Source organism: Brassica napus, chromosome A8, assembly GCF_020379485.1.
Source record: "Brassica napus cultivar Da-Ae chromosome A8, Da-Ae, whole genome shotgun sequence".
Taxonomy (NCBI): domain Eukaryota; kingdom Viridiplantae; phylum Streptophyta; class Magnoliopsida; order Brassicales; family Brassicaceae; genus Brassica; species Brassica napus.
In genome coordinates, this window is record NC_063441.1 from 14343192 (window position 1) to 14359429 (window position 16238).

Sequence of the window (16238 nt, forward strand, 5' to 3'; positions counted from 1 at the left end):
CTAACCGTAGATCCTAATCTGCATGAAAGACACGTGTCATGATCCTAGTGAAATGGCGGTCTGATTCATCCTAGCTTCGTTTCACGGTAAAGTGGGGGTATAAAAGAAGCAACGAAGAAGAAGAAGGGAATAATAATAACCATCTTTTTAGGCCCACGAGGTACCTCCTTAGCTTATGGATCTATAAATATCATTTAGTTACCGACAAAAATCATTATTGTTAGTACAGATTTTTTTATATAAGAGATTTAATTAGATTAACCAGATTTAAAAAAAGGGGCTTACCTTTTTGTTTCGTCGTCTCCAGTTTAACCATCTGTCATTTATTGATTTCGTTAGATTAACCATCTGTCATTTATTGATTTCGTTTCGTCGTCTCCAGTTTGTCAAACGAAGAAAGGACAGAGCGATTGGTGGATCCCTAGCTAATTTTGAAAACTTCCTCTGGTAAGCTCTAACAACAACTCTTTCTCCTCATTTTCTCTCTCGATCTGCTGATCTCGTGCTTGCTCAATCCATTTATTCACATTAGTTTTTGGCTTTATAGTTAAGCAGGTCATTTTGTTAAATTTTGATCCGGTGAGCATTTGGTGATAGATTCTGTGTATTGACTTGTTTTCCGACGTCGTTTTAGGTGTTTGATTCGCGGAAGAAGGGAGTTTGAGCAGCTTCAACAGTTGAATTTCGATTGAGAAGAGGTGTTTGGGAGGTGGTACTATGGGATATCTGAATTCAGTGTTGACATCTTCGAGCCAGGTTCACGCCGACGATGGACCTGTTAGCGGCGGCGGCCTCAGGTTCACTTTCAGGATTACAAAAGATGAGAAGATATGATAGATTTACTTAGAAATTGGAATTATAAGATGTCTGATTATATATGTTAAGGCGTTACCATCGTTCCTAGACTACTTAAAGTCAACCTTATGTCTTCTTTCATTATCGCTTATAAATTGTTTTTTTTCTTTTCATATATGAAGGCTTTGACCGTAATTGTTTTTTTTTCTTTTAAATATCTTCTTGTTATGTGCAGTCAGAACGGGAAGTTCAGCTATGGATACGCAAGCTCTCCTGGTAAAAGATCTTCCATGGAGGACTTCTATGAGACTCGAATCGATGGCGTTCATGGGGAGATCGTTGGTCTTTTTGGTGTCTTTGATGGTACTATCCATCGTCTCTCCCTCCCTCTCCAGTACCACTTTAAAGTTTCTAATATCATGTAGGAACGTATATTGTAAATTGGAAATCGTTGGTCTTTTTGGTGTCTTTGATGGAACCATAACTCGTTGATATCTACTGAACTAGTAACTATGATATTGTTTACTTACCTTTTTACATGGTAAGGTGCTCTAAAGAGGTCAATTTAGTGATGCAGCTGATATTTTATGTGCAGGACATGGAGGTGCACGTGCTGCTGAGTATGTGAAGCAAAATCTATTCAGTAATCTGATCAGGCATCCAAAGTTCATCTCTGACACTACTGCAGCAATAGGTTTGTTTTTTCTCTTTTTAATCTTGTCAACTAGATGATTCGTTAATTAGAGATCCCCCAGCAAGGTGCCTTGTTTACCCTTCCGATTTTTTTTAATTTGCTTGCTTCTTATTTCAGCTGATGCATACAACCAAACGGACTCGGAGTTTCTTAAATCAGAAAATAGTCAGAACAGAGATGCTGGTTCTACGGCCTCAACAGCCATCTTAGTTGGTGACCGTTTACTTGTTGCAAATGTAGGGGACTCTAGAGCCGTCATATGCAGAGGTGGCAATGGTAATGATTTTTTTCCAAATCTTTGTATCTTTTTCTTGAGGGAGGGCTCAAGTGGAGATTAGAATACGTTTGTAGGTGATAGCACTCTTGTAGATGAAACTTGCAGTTTGTCGTAAACAATGCATCGTGTAGGAGGAAGTTGTGAATGTTCGTCATGTTGTCTTGTCTAGTAATAATATAGTATATTTCTTTTTTTTTGGTTTGTCAAAGCTATTGCTGTATCCCGAGATCACAAGCCTGATCAAAGTGATGAGCGCCAACGAATTGAAGACGCGGGAGGATTTGTCATGTGGGCTGGTGAGAAAACCTTTAATGAAAATCTTACTTCTTACATGCTTTTATATGTCTACTTAATTGGTGTTGTGCTAAAAGGAACATGGAGAGTTGGAGGAGTTCTTGCTGTTTCTCGTGCATTTGGCGATAGATTATTGAAGCAGTATGTCGTTGCTGATCCGGAGATACAGGTATTGGCTTTGTACCATAATCTCCTAGCGACCCTTTGCTACTAATAACTTATCTTGTGTGAATAAACTCAACTGTGGGGGCAAAGGAGTGACTATTTGTGTTATTTCATGCCCACATTGTATACTATTTTATAATGACTTCACCTATCCTGTCTTCGTTCACTCATGAACATATATGAAAATTTCAGGAGGAAAAAGTTGATAGCTCTCTGGAGTTTCTCATTCTTGCGAGTGATGGTCTCTGGGATGTTGTATCTAACGAGGTAGGAAGTACCGTTTGCTTTCTGTCCTAACCTTTCAAAAAATCGACTTGAAAACCAATCTCTGTTCAAATCTTGTCTTATCCTTCAGGAAGCCGTGGGCATGGTCAAGTTGATAGAAGATCCCGAGGAAGGTGCAAAGAGACTGATGACCGAAGCTTACCAAAGAGGAAGTGCAGACAACATAACTTGTGTCGTTGTACGTTTCTTCTCAGACCAGACAGGAGCAGTAGGTACCAGCAGCAACAGTATCCCAATCGATCACGGTATTATACCAGACAGAAGCTCCAGTGACCCATCAACCTAGTTCTAACATTGGTGACGTACCTTTGGGTTTCTCAGTTTCAAAATTTACTCAAAAGAAACAACTGGATCTGGAAGGTTATATATTGTTTTAAAAAGATCGAGAATATATATAGACAAAACTCTTTTGCACGAACGTTGTTTTTCTTGTCTCGTGTCACTTTTGTTGTTGTTATACATTGGTTACTTGGCTATGTAAAGAAACATATCTGTGGATTTGAGTTTCATCTCCAAAATGGATTTGCAACATTGGTATAAGTGAACTATTATTATTCCAATAAAGATTATCTCTGCATAATAGAACTAGAAAATGAATTGTATGTTATAAAAATGCATATACTTAGAATAGGGTAAAGCAAAAGTTGGAACTGCACATAACAACACTCATCATGTCTCTCCCAGTCCCATCTTTTGTCCCAACAGGGCAAGCTGCTCAATGAGCTCACTTCCGGTAAGTATCTCAGTGGCTCCATATATAACATTCTTAATAGATATACCCGAGTATATTGAGCTGTTTCGAACTCCCCCAGGTTGGGTTCTCTCCAACGAATGATCTCATATATATTGACAAACATGAATATTACTTCTAAGTAATTATTTTGCATTTCTAAGACTTTTGGCTGCTAATTATAATTTACTTTGATTAGTTTATGTTGTGAACAAACGCAAATCAACTTTGAAGAAAGTAAAAGAAAGATAATATAAAACGAACTGAGGCAAATACCCGCTTAAGATTTTTTATTATTATGTCAATGAATAATTTTATAAATTCTTAGACTCGTATTTATAACAGCCTTAAAACCCGATTTTTTTTTCTCTACAGAAATACATACTTATCTAGAAAAAATAGATTTCATAAACCGAAAGGCATACCGATGCAACAGTTTATGTTGTAAAAGCAGACCATAAAATTTGTACCATTACGTAATGAGATGAGTTGTTCACACCTACAAAAATGAGGAAATTATGACAAGTTCATTACTGGATCAGCATATAAAACTTGAACTTGAAAGTACAAGTGAATGTAAACGTGACAACAACAACTACCAAAATGTTGCAAACTAGTTGGTCAAAATGACAGATATATGAGATAACAATGATATATGTGAGATTGTATTCTATTTGGAATTGGAAGGAGAATAATGGAGTCCCCGCTTGTTAATTATTTTAACTTATAGTCTTATAGAGCTTGGACTAGACGGCAAGCAAGAAAGTCAACACATTTCTTCAACCCCAAGAAAACAAACAGAGAAAGTTAAACAAGTTAAAAGAGTATAGATCTTTATATTCTCGTATCTAATTGCATTACTATTCCCAAGTACAAGAAGAAGATGTCCGGCTGGTCGGAGTTGCCACCGGAGATCATCCACATGATCTCTCTGCGTATTGACAACCCTTTCGATCTGATCCATTTTCGATCGGTATGTTCATGGTGGCGATCTTGTAGTCTTCAAACATTCCGACCAATTCCATCACTTAGATGTCCTCTTCCCCCAGATGCTGGTGGTTGCGGAGATGATTGCCATATCTTGAGGAGCCGTGTTTATCTTGTCACATCTCTTTCTCACGATCCTCCCCGATTCTGGTAATTAAATTTCTCCCACAACAGTTTTGATCCATATATATGTTGGTCGTTTTTGTTTCCTTTTTGAATTGATTCTTGAATTTTAACTAATGTGTTAGAAATTTCACATCCTTCTATATTTTGACTTGTGACAATGAGTGGATTGGCCATGTCACTTATTGATTACTCAATGTCCATCATTTTCGGTGTTGAATATATCAATCATTAACCTAGAAAATATCCCAATATAGTATTAACTTCTGTTAGATCAGCCAAGACTAACTTCTTGTCGGACCGATTTTGGTCTAAATCGATCAAACCTTATTTGATTGGTCCTATCGATTTTGGTTCGTGGGGAAAGGTGTGTTCGACCTTTGATACCATGTTAATTCTCATGGACTTTTATCTCAAAACCAGTTACTCAAAGTCTCATCATGGATATGGAATATTTTTCACAAAACGGATATATTTAGCCTTGCCCTACTTGAGAAAAATATAAGATCTAAGATGAAAATTTGTTCCTCGTAGGCTGTTTAAACTACAAGAAGAGGAGAATGGAGCACTTGCTCTGCAATCTTTGCTCAATAGAAGAACCTCCTCCGAATGGGGAGTTTCATATCCAAGCCTGTTAATTGACTTGCTCAACTCTCAAGTCGTTGAGCTAGTTCAAGAACATGTCGCTTGTTACACCTATTGGTGCGATCTATTTGATGGTCCTGCTGGTAGTTATAAATGTGAACAGCCTATCGGTTTTATGCGGTTAGACGGAGAGAACAAGGAATTCATGGCTTTGGGAAGGCTGTCTTTCCAAGGTCTTGGCATGTATAGGTCATTTGAGGATCGTTGGACCGAGATCGAGACAACATCTGGTCCTTTTCCAGATGGGATTACTTGGTTTAACGGACAATTTTATGTCATTGATACTGCTGGAGTCACGAAAGTGGTCAAGCCAATTCTAGAGGTGAGTTCGTTTCGTCGGTCAAGGCCTTGCAATAAGACAAGGAAACGTTGGGTAAGGGGGAACATAACTTCTCTAAAGTTACTAAATCGAATTTCTAACGTATTGACGTGTATATAATGTGTATACGTTCAACAGTTTGTCAAGGCTGAGGATAAACTCCTACTAGTAGAGATGTGCACTCGTAACTTAGAAGAGTATCGGAGACCACATCTTCTAGCGGAAAAAGGATGGTTCGAAGTATCAGAGTTAAATGAGGAGAGAAACGATTGGATTCAAATGGAAGATGTTGGTGGTCGAGTCTTGTTCTTGGACGACCATTTCTCATTGTCTTGCTTGCCTAATCAGGTCCCTGGTTTCAAACCAAACTCTATAATCTTCAAAGGTGTGCTTGGATACTATGGACATCAAGTGTTTGAATTCGGTGAGCAAGGCTTTATACTTCTTGGAGATATTCCTGAGTATACTCAGCTTTTCCCATCTCCCTCATGGATAGTTTCCAACGTATGACTGATTCATCACAAAACATAATTTGAAAAAAAAAAACGAAAATGCTTGCTTGTATCATCACCTTTCAAACCCCAAAACAATTGTTTGCTTGGAAACAAAATTACGCTTTTTCCAAAAAGATATGTATGTGAACTATATATGTCCAATTGTCCTTGTATAAGATTGTATTCATTTATATCTTTCGGCATATGGTTCATGCTTGGGTAAGACCATGATTAAGTCGGATTCTTAGAACCGTTTTTCAATTTTTAACTAAGAAAAACTAAGAATCATCTTTTAAATAAGAGGATATAAAAGCCGGTTTATAGCCGAAAAATGTAAAAAAAAATATATCTCATGCTCTAATAATTTACGTTGACCTCGACTTTATAATAATTTAATAAAATTTTAGTCGTACAAAAATCATTAAAAAACGAATTGATAGTCTAGCCTCGGGGATGTCAAGGAGAGAATGGGCTTAGTTTAATCATATAGGCCCATTAGGCCTTATTGGAGACCTTTCTCAGCTGTTTAAACCAACCGGTGGCGATAGCTTCGAGTCGACTCAGTCGGAGGTTTAGGGTAGAGTTCCAACGGCGACTCAGTAGTCGTCTCTCGATCCCTTTACCTCGTCTCAGCTCAATTCGCTGCTTTTATCACGGTGGTGAGAGAGATGAATCACGGCCAACAATCTGGCGAGGCGAAGCATGAAGATGATCCTGCTCTTACAGAGTTCCTTGGGTCTCTCATGGATTACACTCCTACTGTAAAGTTTCAACCTTTCCGGCTTTTCGTTGATTGGGCCTTGCTGGGTATTGATTGGGTTTATGGATTTGTTAAATTTTGTTTCAGATTCCTGATGATCTAGTGGAGCACTACTTGGCTAAGAGTGGGTTTCAGTGCCCTGACGTACGATTGTAGGTATCAGTTGATGTTCTGGTGTTGAGTTTTAAAAGTGGTTTACAAGTAGTTTGATCAGATGTTCTAGGTTTGTCATTTCTAGTTGAGGAAAAAGATTTGCACTTTGATTCTATTTGTACATCAAATAGTATGCAACTAATAGCAGATTAGTTGATATTGGGTTTTAGAATGGTTTACCAGCAGTTTGATCTAGGATCATCTCAGATGTTCTAGGTTTGCCACTTGTAGACTTCTTCTGCGATATACTACTTTCCATGTTTGGAGTTTTGTTTGCCATTTAGAACTACTTTTTTGATTACCAGTGGAAAAGATTGACACTTTGATTGTTGATATGTGAAGATGCACGGAAGAATGAGAGAGTTCATGTTTGTTTTCCTAGACTTGCATTGTGATTTTGAGCTGTTGGGTTTATATTTTCTGCGGAAATGGTATGATTAAGAACTGCTTGTTTGATTAAAAAGATTGACACTTAGATTATATGTGAAGATCAGCATCAGATTGTATGCTGGAAGAATGAGGGAGAGTTAATGTTTGTTTCTTTCGAGTTTCGACTTGATTGGGTTTTATCCACTTTTGTAATCTTTTTCTGTATGTATCCTTGCTAGTTTGTGGTGATGTTTTTGTCAAATGGTTTGACAGAATAAGGCTAGTTTCTGTGGCTACACAAAAGTTTGTTGCAGATGTTGCCAGCGACGCCCTTCAGTAAGTTTTCATTCGCTTCTCAGTAAACTTGTATACCCATTTTCCTATTTGATTTGGACAAAAGGAAGCAGCCTGTTCTGCGTAAATGAGATAAAAATATGTAAACTATAATTTCATAAAATTATTTATTGCATAATTTCATTTTGTAAACTATAAACAGGCACTGCAAGGCTAGACCAGCACCAGTTGTGAAAGAGAAAAAACAGCAAAAGGTAACCTCGCTCACTTTCGTTTTTGGATTGTGCGGCAATAAATAGTATTGATATTTTTCTCTTGGATCATATCGTGAGTATTTTACTTTATTGAAACAGGATAAACGTTTAATATTGACAATGGAAGACCTTTCCAAAGCTTTGCGTGAGGTAAATGCTTCTCTTAAGTTCATGCTTTTAGTGGTGGTTTTGACCCACATAAGAAATTTAGATGCTTTTTGATTCTAGACAAGCTGCAAGTGAGGCGCCTGACAATTTCTCTAGATACAAATGGCACAGAGCTAATTTACTATCACATGACCAATATAAAAAAGGTTTAGAAGCATGCCTAGGTAGTTTTGATATTTTGGATTGCAGTAGTAATAGTATAGGCAGATACGTAACGTTTTTTCGCTCTCATATTTACTACTAAGTGGGAACCTAACCAAATGAATAAACTTGGTTTGGCAGTATGGTGTGAACGTGAAGCATCCAGAATATTTTGCTGATAGCCCTTCCACCGGAATTGATCCTGCGACAAGGGAGGAATAGAAACCAAACAGGAAGTCTCGACCATATTTTGCCTAGTAAGAATGATTATGTGTGAGAGATCCGTGATTCGATGTTGTGTTTCCGTGAAAACAAAACTCACTCTCTCTTCCTATTCACATGTATATTCTTTTTTGTTGTTTGTTTCTTGACTCGTCTCTCTCCTTGATAAATAAGATTTCTGAGTTCTTGGTATTATAATACGCTGCTAACAACAATCCCTCTTTGTAACCACTCTCTCTCTCCCTAGTCAAATGTGTAACAATTACTTGGAAATCTCAGTAGATAACTTTGGAATTATCACCCAAAAGGATCTCTCTCTGTTTTATTGGTGAACCGAATTTTACTTGACTTTTCCTTAACTTTGCAACAGAAAAAAACAAAGTTCTACTGCTTTTTTGCTTTTTACTATTCATTCACGTTGCCTCGATAGCCATTGAGGAAGACAAGAAAGTCTGAATACACTAAGCTTTTCTATAAAGTGATTGAAAACACCTTTTCTTTTCCTATCTTCCCAGGAAAAAGTTTCAAAGAATCCTCTTCAGTTTCTTTGAATTGTTTGAGATGGTGAATCCACCACTTCAGTCTCCGACCAATCCGCATTTCTTCCAGCCTCTGCTTCCTGGTTTCGACACTCACTTAGTACAGTCTCTCTGTTTCTCCTCTATTTGTGTCCCCTCTTTTAGACTCAGTTCTGATTAACTTTGCCGTTTGTGGTTTGCAGACAATACCTGTTGCCTTCTTCTCAAAGCACATACAAGGAAAAACCATGAAAAAAACAGTGAAACTAAGATCATACACTTCAGACAGAACTTGGGAAGTGAAAATAGACGGCCGGAGACTCACCAGAGGGTGGAAAGACTTCGCCAAAGCACATGACCTTCGAATAGGCGACATCATTATCTTCAAACACGAAGGAGACATGACGTTTAGTGTCACTCCTTTCGGTCCTAGCTGTTGTGAGATTCAATATACACAGTCTCACATCATCAAGAAAGAAGCTGACACTGATGATGATGACGAAGATGACAATGAGCGTCAGTACAAGATTAGTAAGCTTGAATCCAAGTTTGAGGATACAATTCTTGAAATGTTTTTGACATGAAAATGAAACTGTGTCTTATGTTTCAGGAAATGGTCTAAAACCCAAAACAGAGCCAATATCTTCCTACTCATTTGACTATTGTTTTGTATCAGAAGTCACTGCTTCAAATCTAAAACTAGACACACTTGTGAGTACTTACATTCTGTTTCTTCTAGTTTGCAAGTATAAACCATGTTCATGATTGATATACTTGGGTGGGTTTGCAGTATCTTCCTGTGGGAGCTAGGAGTTCAAGTGCTTTGAACAAACGATGCCACGAGATGATACTAGTGAATAAAGAGGGAAACTCATGGACTGCAAGTTTGAAATTTAGAGAGTCAGGCGGAATGTATTACATCAGAAGAGGTTGGAGAAGGTTCTGTCTTGATAACAGACGAAAAGTAGGAGACTTATTTGTGTTTAATCTGGTCGGAGATGGAAAAACTACTCCAATGATGTGTGTTTGTCCTGAAGAAGAGTGTTCTGAACTAGTGAGCAAACACTTGAGCAGAGGGAGACGGAGTAGAAAGACAAAGAAGCGTTCTAAATGGGTAGCTTCATCGTCTTCAAGGCGAAACCGATTCCTCACAATCACTCTTACACGTTACAACTTCATAAGCTCCAAACTTGTAAGCAATGTCACTTCTGATTTACGCCTTTTTATCTTTCTTTCTGATTGATCTGTCAAACATTCTGCAGATTCTTCCTATAGCTTTCACGAATATCAATGGGCTTAACAAGTACAAGGAGATAATCTTGATGGACAAACATGGTGTGAAGCGATTAACGAAGCTGGTGCAAGATGGACCACACAATAATAGAAGAGGATTGGGGAAAGGATGGAAACTTTTCTGTGAAGCTAATGATGTATTCAAGATTGGCGAGTCTTTTGTGTTGGAGTTGGTGTGGGAAGACACAGTTCCTGTTCTCAAGTTTTGTTCCAAGGTCAAAGTCGAAACAGTTGATGTCTGAAGAACATAAGAGTATTTTTAATTTAATGTCTCTTAAGTTTTAGTATAAAACTGTGATTAAGAGTTTGTTTGACTCTCTCTAGTTTTAAATCAATGTTTAGAGTGTTATTTTCGTAACTTGTTCTGCCTCGAGGTTCGAGACAAAAGTCTTTGAGGATATAAACATTTTCAGACCAAAAAAAGAGAGCTTATTACAGTAAATTCTTTGTCAAAGTTTCGTGTGGTGTTCAACAATGGCTGATGATGCAGTTCTTCAATCTCCAACAAACCCACATTTCTTCCAGCCTCTTCTTCCTGGCTATCATTCACACATGGTTCTCTCTACTCTTGTCTCTGTGTCCTCTTCAATGAGTTTTGCTTATAGTGAGAGATGGTTTCGTTTTGTTTTTTTTTTCTTTTGCATGTTGTTGCAGAACGTTCCTGTAGCCTTCTTCTCAAAGCATGTCCAAGGAAGAAACGGAGACAAGACTGCAAGATTGAGATCAGATGCTTCGGATACGACTTGGGAAGTGGTAATAAACGGCCGGAGACTCACCGGAGGATGGAAAGAATTCGTCAAAGCTCATGATCTCCGTGTTGGAGATGTTCTTGTTTTCAGACACGAGGGAGAACTGGTGTTTCATGTCACTGCACTGGGATCCAGTTGCTGTGAGGTTGAGTACACAACCCTTGATGACGGTGATGATAATAAAGAAACTGTTTTAGCTTCAGATATCAAACCAATGAAGAAGAGAGCGAAGAAGAACCCAAGGAAAAAAGATTCTTGTTCTTGTTTTCTAGCAAATGTCACAGTCTCAAGCTTGCATGAGGATAAACTGGTTAGAGTCTCACACAACTAGTTTAAATTGATTTACTGAGAGATTAGTTTGTTTTGCTTACTTGTGATGAGTGTTGCAGTATGTTCCAGTTAGTTTTGTGAGGTCAAACGGTTTGAGCAATACGTACTGTAAGATTGTTCTTCTTAACGAAAAGGGAAGGTCATGGAAGTTAAGTTTGGTTCACGACAAAAGCGGGTCTTATCTCAGACAAGGTTGGAGAAGCTTTTGTCGTGCCAATGGGATTAATGGAGGTCGTTATACATTCAAACTGGTCCGAAACTCAGAAACGCCTGTAATACGTTTGTACCAAGCAGAACATAGACATGAGGACAATACACATTCTTATCTTGTGGGATCCCTCACGCCTTCTAGCCTACGTAATGATACGCTGGTGAGTACAGATTTAACAAAAATAGTCATAATTGGAACTAAAGTGGTAGTGCGTGTTTTTTTTAATCTGATGTTTGCAGTATCTTTCAAGGCGGTTTGTGAACTCAAATGGTCTGAAGGGAAAATGTTGTGAGATGATTCTTAAGAACGATAATGGTGGAACATGGTGTTTAGTTTTGAGACGCAACGAAACAAACGAGACTACTGTTATCTCACGAGGCTGGAGAAGTTTCTGCCATGCAAACGGGTTAAAAGTTAGAGATCCCTTCAAGTTTAAACTAGTTGGAACCAGAGAAAAGCCTGTTCTTCAGTTTTGCCCTTCTGAATCCAACCGCAACACAAGGCATGTAGACTGTTCAGAAGGTGATGTACATTCACTCTCTAAGAAGGAGGCTTCATCTTCACCTTGTCAGAACCCATTTGTGACATTAACTGTTACACAATACTCTATCAAAAGCAATAAACTTGTAAGTACTATATGTTGTCTATTACTTAATATGATTTTGATATGTATTATGGTTAATAACTTTGCAACAACCAAATCTTTTGTGCAGAGGCTTCCACTACGTTTCACGCGGGTGAATGGCATCAACAAAGCAGGGAAGATAACTCTGATGGGTCAAGACGGAGTAAACTGGATGGTGCATCTTACGAATGAAAACAAATGCGGAAAACTGAGACTAGGAAGAGGCTGGAAAGGATTTTGTGAAGCTCATGGTGTGAAGATAGGAGAGTCCTTTGTGTTGGAACTCATACGGGAGAAAGATGCAACTCCTGTGCTTAAGTTCTGTAACAAAGTAAATTGTGTGTGAGACTGTTGCTTAAAATATGTAAGCTTAGTTCACTTCTGTACACTCTTTTATGTCTTCTTTATCTGAATAGGCTTTGGTTTCCCTTTTTGTATCACTTGTAAACCTAATATAAAAAAAAAAAGACAATGAGGCTGGTGAATCAAAATTAGGTCAAGTTCCAAGCCTCTAATGTGGCACATCCCCTATATATTAATGGAGGACTATTTAAAAAATTGTAATCTTAAGTTTGTACTAATTAAAAAGAGATCATGCTTAGGTGTCACTTAATTAGGATGACATTTAGCTTATGTGGCAGCTTAAGAATCAATTGAAAAAATATTGGTCCAAATTCAATTACTAGAAAACATTATATTAACCCAAAATATAAGAAATATGTATTTTTTTCCTTAAATAAAAGCTACGGAACTAACTAATATGATTAACATATATATGACAATTAATGACTATAAATAATAAAGATTTGATAACAATTTTTGCATCATTCTTCATTTTTGTTTAATTTTATATCATTAAAATAAATAAACAATCACATTAACTATATAATAAAAAATAGATTTTTTCTTATACGTTATATTTTGAATTTTTTAAAATGACTTTAAATTACAAAAATCAAGAAACCTTATATGTTATATTTAATAAAATTTAAAATGACTTTAATTACAAAAATGAAGAAACCTTATATGTTATATTTTTCTTAAATGTTAGATTTTTTTCTTATATGTTATATTTTAAATTTTTTAAAACGAACTTTAAATTACAAAAATGTAAATTTTCTTTAAACATACGACTAAAAACATTAAAATGACATGTGTCAATTCGATAGTTGATATGAAACCTTTCAAAACCATATGGAAGATAAATGTCAAAATAATTCAACTATGGAGACATTGCTATACATTTTTTCAAGAATGTGTTCGGTGAAAAAAAATAAGGTTTTTGTGTCATAATTTGTTTAATGTACAATCTGATCAACTCATAATATATTATTTATAGTTTAGTTCCACAATTTTTAATAAAAATTGATCCGCTCACTCGGAAAGAAATTATATAATAACAACAAAAAATATTGTATATGTATAAATAAAATGATAAAATATATTAAAAAAATTGTCGATAAAATATACAAATAAACTCACCATCTTATCCTAGTGTACTTATGGTTTCTGAATATTCTATTTTTTTTTGACATCATACACTTATTCTATTATTTAAATTTGAGATAGTCTTAGACTATAAAAATTAACATCTTATAAAAAGGATCTAGCACTTCTAATCTATCGTAGAATTTTCTCCACGAGGTACATACGAGTATGAAAGATTAAAATTGTGTTTTACCAAAATGATTAAAATTGGTGTAACTTGTAAGCCTCCTCTTAGCCTTGCAAATTTTATGTATTCTTTGTAAGTGGTGATATAAAAATTTATATAGTATTAGATTTATGGCACGTGAATTTTGTTATTCGTTTCCTAGTTCTTGAAAGACGTTGAAAACTTGAAAACTATATTCCACCCAGCCTTAAGCCTTAATTAATGCAAACCACATATTTTACATTGATGAGAATTATTACATACTGCTGACACAAAACGATGAACACACTCTTGACTGAAAAACACACAACCAATACAACAATCTTGAAACAAATACAATCAACCAACACATAAAATATTTATTCAAACAAGTAAAACCATGAAAGACTTGTTTTTAGTTTTTATAATTTCCGCAGATAGGATCCATTTGCCTTAGCTTTGTAAACTTTGCATCTATTTGTGGAATTCAATAACACAATGTGAAAATGCAATACAAATGATTTCACAGTTAAGAAAACCTGAAGCAGTGGCTAAAGCTTCAAACTGAGAGAAAGACCTCTCTTTACCACCTGAACAGTGTGTTAACATCAACATGTCCATGCTGAAAACAATGTTGGAGAAAATGTCGTCATGTTTTGGTTCTATTGGTGTAACAATGTCTACTATTATGACTTTTCCCTTTTCAGGAAGACTTCTCCAACAGTTTTTTAGAATCTTTACACAATCTTCATCTGCCCAGTCATGTAGTATCCACTGCAATCAATTTATCCATCTTAATTTGCAAATCAATGTTTGAAGTAACCATTATATATGCTTGTTAAAGATGTAAGTCATTCATATGCAAATTATATATACTTACTTTCATAAAGATAGCATCTCCTTTTGGAACTTCTATAAACATATCTCCTGCTACATGCTCCACACCTACATCCAATTTTTGGTAAAATTAAACAAATCAAAACAATATCCTTAAGAGAGTCGTAGAAAAACAAGCATTTCAAATGTAACTTATAAGATAGTACCTTGATAAAGAGGAGCTTGAGCTAAAACCATGTCTAAGTCGAAATTGATACCCTTAATATGAGGATACTTGGAAGTAACCAGATTTAGTGTGGTGCCAAGTCCTCCTCCAATATCCACCAAAGTTTTAATATCTTCGAATCCTCTGTAAACTTCTAAAATCTTCTTCATGATCATGGTAGAAGATTCTGACATTGCATGGTTAAACATACAAGCGAATTGTTCATTCAAACCGATGTATTCAAAGATCCTCATGCCATGAGCAGAAATGAATGTATCTTTTCCTTCTTGTATCAGATCTTTCAAATGTGTCCTGCATTGAAAAACAAGTCCTCGGTTCTTCATTGAAAGTGTGAATAATGAGCACTTTACCGTAGATTGGTGTAGTTAGAAGGTTATTAACCAATTTAATACGATTGAGAATCAACTACTAAAGTGGCATGCATATTTTCAAATAATAAAATACGTACCAAGTTTCGAAAAAGACTTGGCTATGGTGCACCATGAATAGGGACATGAGTGAACCCGACTCATGACCATGTTTTAAGAAAAGCGTGCAAACCGGCTCGGCTGCATATACCATTTGGATCTTTCCAGTTAGATTGTTTTCTCCGGTTTCAACTATACGACACTTCAAGACCGAGTGGCTGACGAGTAACCGTAACATCCGGTCTAGCAACATTGGCGCCTCCGGGTTGGTGGGCTTGGTTGGTAGACCAAAAGCTATTTCTGAAGACGAGAGCCACGCATCTTTGCCGTTGGCAGCAATTGTGTCAAAGACGCCTAGCTCTAAAGCAGCTTTGAAAACCATGGGGAAAGCCAATGTGGTTGTGATCTTCAATGCTTGTAAGCTCATCATTTCTTGGTCAGCTTGTTCTTCTTGTTTGGTTAGACCGGGATTCAAGTGACTGTTTAAAAGACCTTGAAGATGGTTTATCATTGTTGCTATTTGGCTGGTAACTGAACAAAATAGATAAGGTAGAGATGAGAAGAGAGAGTGAGTTCAACATTTGCACTTGGTGTCATTTTATAGGGATATCAAACCAAGTGTACCGACATTTGGTTTGGTGACCGGTGATCCAATGTTTCTGCCTAATATTTTCATGCGGATTAATGAAACCATCATCTTCAGTTATTTTGAAAAATCTTTAAAATCATGACTATAATATTTTATGCAAAAAAATTTTTTTGACTATAATATTTTTTTTTGGTAATATATTATTCTGACTATAATATTTTTCTGACTATAATCTTTAATATATTATTCTGACTATCATATATTTTCTGACTATAATCTTTATGCAAAATATTTTTTTCTTGGTAATATATTATTCTGACTATAATCTTTAATATATTATTCTGACTATAATATTTTTTTTTGGTAATCATGACTATAATATTTTATGCAAAATATATTTAAAATGGTCTAAAAGTTGCTTGCGTCAATTAAAATCAAGTAAATATATCAAGAAAATATATCATAATATTTTATCGATGTAATGTGATAAGGAAATAAGGTAAGTAATTCATGTATACTTGACGAAGAATACAACGTAACCATCATGTTATATACATATCCGGATTGTCACAATCTCATGGTTCGGCACAACCTCGAGAGTGTCGCTAATCTCATGGTTCGGAACAAATCAACATCCATTACAAATCTGGT

At 36.2% G+C, this 16238-nt stretch overlaps 6 protein-coding genes across 10 annotated transcripts; 5 read left to right on the plus strand and 1 right to left on the minus strand.

Moving 5' to 3' along the window:
• Window positions 1-352: 352 nt before the first annotated feature.
• On the plus strand, window positions 353-3050 carry LOC106390017 (probable protein phosphatase 2C 59). 2 transcript variants are annotated; one of them, XM_048738906.1, is made up of 9 exons: window positions 353-447; window positions 635-797; window positions 1031-1158; window positions 1391-1489; window positions 1607-1765; window positions 1976-2062; window positions 2138-2229; window positions 2418-2492; window positions 2581-3050. In XM_048738906.1, exons 2-9 carry the CDS (start codon window positions 718-720, stop codon window positions 2794-2796), a joined length of 936 nt encoding a protein of 311 aa, XP_048594863.1. In that variant the 5' UTR covers window positions 353-447; window positions 635-717; the 3' UTR covers window positions 2797-3050. The 2 variants fall into 2 exon arrangements, with proteins under 2 accessions (XP_048594863.1, XP_048594864.1); XM_048738907.1 differs by lacking the exons at window positions 353-447; window positions 635-797 and having other exon boundaries at window positions 888-1158.
• A 553-nt stretch (window positions 3051-3603) lies between these two features.
• On the plus strand, window positions 3604-5892 carry LOC106424176 (putative F-box/kelch-repeat protein At5g24040). The gene is made up of 3 exons (XM_013864918.3): window positions 3604-4377; window positions 4885-5368; window positions 5453-5892. Exons 1-3 carry the CDS (start codon window positions 4124-4126, stop codon window positions 5822-5824), a joined length of 1110 nt encoding a protein of 369 aa, XP_013720372.2. The 5' UTR covers window positions 3604-4123; the 3' UTR covers window positions 5825-5892.
• A 415-nt stretch (window positions 5893-6307) lies between these two features.
• LOC106424208 (transcription initiation factor TFIID subunit 10-like) lies at window positions 6308-8361 on the plus strand. The gene is made up of 6 exons (XM_013864963.3): window positions 6308-6569; window positions 6656-6720; window positions 7364-7426; window positions 7587-7638; window positions 7738-7788; window positions 8089-8361. Exons 1-6 carry the CDS (start codon window positions 6477-6479, stop codon window positions 8167-8169), a joined length of 405 nt encoding a protein of 134 aa, XP_013720417.2. The 5' UTR covers window positions 6308-6476; the 3' UTR covers window positions 8170-8361.
• A 219-nt stretch (window positions 8362-8580) lies between these two features.
• LOC111198386 (B3 domain-containing protein REM7) lies at window positions 8581-10422 on the plus strand. Of its 2 annotated transcripts, none has more exons than XM_022689996.2 (5): window positions 8581-8808; window positions 8891-9203; window positions 9298-9398; window positions 9478-9879; window positions 9950-10422. In XM_022689996.2, the coding sequence occupies exons 1-5, from the start codon at window positions 8731-8733 to the stop codon at window positions 10220-10222; spliced, it is 1167 nt and encodes a 388-aa protein (XP_022545717.2). In that variant the 5' UTR covers window positions 8581-8730; the 3' UTR covers window positions 10223-10422. The 2 variants fall into 2 exon arrangements, with proteins under 2 accessions (XP_022545717.2, XP_022545716.2); XM_022689995.2 differs by having other exon boundaries at window positions 8583-8808; window positions 8891-9218.
• Window position 10423: 1 nt separating this feature from the next.
• Window positions 10424-12377, plus strand: LOC111199737 (B3 domain-containing protein REM14-like). Of its 2 annotated transcripts, XM_048738905.1 has the most exons (5): window positions 10424-10535; window positions 10635-11039; window positions 11119-11430; window positions 11510-11896; window positions 11984-12377. In XM_048738905.1, the coding sequence occupies exons 1-5, from the start codon at window positions 10455-10457 to the stop codon at window positions 12239-12241; spliced, it is 1443 nt and encodes a 480-aa protein (XP_048594862.1). In that variant the 5' UTR covers window positions 10424-10454; the 3' UTR covers window positions 12242-12377. The 2 variants fall into 2 exon arrangements, with proteins under 2 accessions (XP_048594862.1, XP_048594861.1); XM_048738904.1 differs by having other exon boundaries at window positions 10436-11039.
• A 1364-nt stretch (window positions 12378-13741) lies between these two features.
• LOC106424169 (indole glucosinolate O-methyltransferase 1-like) lies at window positions 13742-15563 on the minus strand. Of its 2 annotated transcripts, none has more exons than XM_013864914.3 (4): window positions 15040-15563; window positions 14572-14882; window positions 14409-14473; window positions 13742-14302 (listed from the first exon to the last, which is right to left on the minus strand). In XM_013864914.3, the coding sequence occupies exons 1-4, from the start codon at window positions 15507-15509 to the stop codon at window positions 14003-14005; spliced, it is 1146 nt and encodes a 381-aa protein (XP_013720368.2). In that variant the 5' UTR covers window positions 15510-15563; the 3' UTR covers window positions 13742-14002. The 2 variants fall into 2 exon arrangements, with proteins under 2 accessions (XP_013720368.2, XP_022545719.2); XM_022689998.2 differs by having other exon boundaries at window positions 14268-14321.
• Window positions 15564-16238: the final 675 nt, after the last annotated feature.

Coding starts and splice junctions, on each gene's coding strand:
- LOC106390017 (XM_048738907.1), top strand. CDS start 924: ATGTCTTCTTTCATTATCGCTTATAAATTGTTTTTTTTCTTTTCATAT. Junction 1,766..1,975: donor CATATGCAGAGGTGGCAATG/GTAATGATTTTT, acceptor GGTTTGTCAAAG/CTATTGCTGTATCCCGAGAT. Junction 2,493..2,580: donor GGGATGTTGTATCTAACGAG/GTAGGAAGTACC, acceptor CTTATCCTTCAG/GAAGCCGTGGGCATGGTCAA.
- LOC106424176 (XM_013864918.3), top strand. CDS start 4,124: ATGTCCGGCTGGTCGGAGTTGCCACCGGAGATCATCCACATGATCTCT. Junction 4,378..4,884: donor CACGATCCTCCCCGATTCTG/GTAATTAAATTT, acceptor TGTTCCTCGTAG/GCTGTTTAAACTACAAGAAG. Junction 5,369..5,452: donor ATAAGACAAGGAAACGTTGG/GTAAGGGGGAAC, acceptor TACGTTCAACAG/TTTGTCAAGGCTGAGGATAA.
- LOC106424208 (XM_013864963.3), top strand. CDS start 6,477: ATGAATCACGGCCAACAATCTGGCGAGGCGAAGCATGAAGATGATCCT. Junction 7,427..7,586: donor GTTGCCAGCGACGCCCTTCA/GTAAGTTTTCAT, acceptor AACTATAAACAG/GCACTGCAAGGCTAGACCAG. Junction 7,789..8,088: donor TTTCCAAAGCTTTGCGTGAG/GTAAATGCTTCT, acceptor TTGGTTTGGCAG/TATGGTGTGAACGTGAAGCA.
- LOC111198386 (XM_022689995.2), top strand. CDS start 8,731: ATGGTGAATCCACCACTTCAGTCTCCGACCAATCCGCATTTCTTCCAG. Junction 8,809..8,890: donor CTGGTTTCGACACTCACTTA/GTACAGTCTCTC, acceptor TGTGGTTTGCAG/ACAATACCTGTTGCCTTCTT. Junction 9,880..9,949: donor ACTTCATAAGCTCCAAACTT/GTAAGCAATGTC, acceptor AACATTCTGCAG/ATTCTTCCTATAGCTTTCAC.
- LOC111199737 (XM_048738904.1), top strand. CDS start 10,455: ATGGCTGATGATGCAGTTCTTCAATCTCCAACAAACCCACATTTCTTC. Junction 11,040..11,118: donor GCTTGCATGAGGATAAACTG/GTTAGAGTCTCA, acceptor TGAGTGTTGCAG/TATGTTCCAGTTAGTTTTGT. Junction 11,431..11,509: donor GCCTACGTAATGATACGCTG/GTGAGTACAGAT, acceptor TGATGTTTGCAG/TATCTTTCAAGGCGGTTTGT.
- LOC106424169 (XM_013864914.3), bottom strand. CDS start 15,509: ATGATAAACCATCTTCAAGGTCTTTTAAACAGTCACTTGAATCCCGGT. Junction 14,883..15,039: donor CAAGTCTTTTTCGAAACTTG/GTACGTATTTTA, acceptor TTTTCAATGCAG/GACACATTTGAAAGATCTGA. Junction 14,303..14,408: donor GAGATGCTATCTTTATGAAA/GTAAGTATATAT, acceptor AATTGATTGCAG/TGGATACTACATGACTGGGC.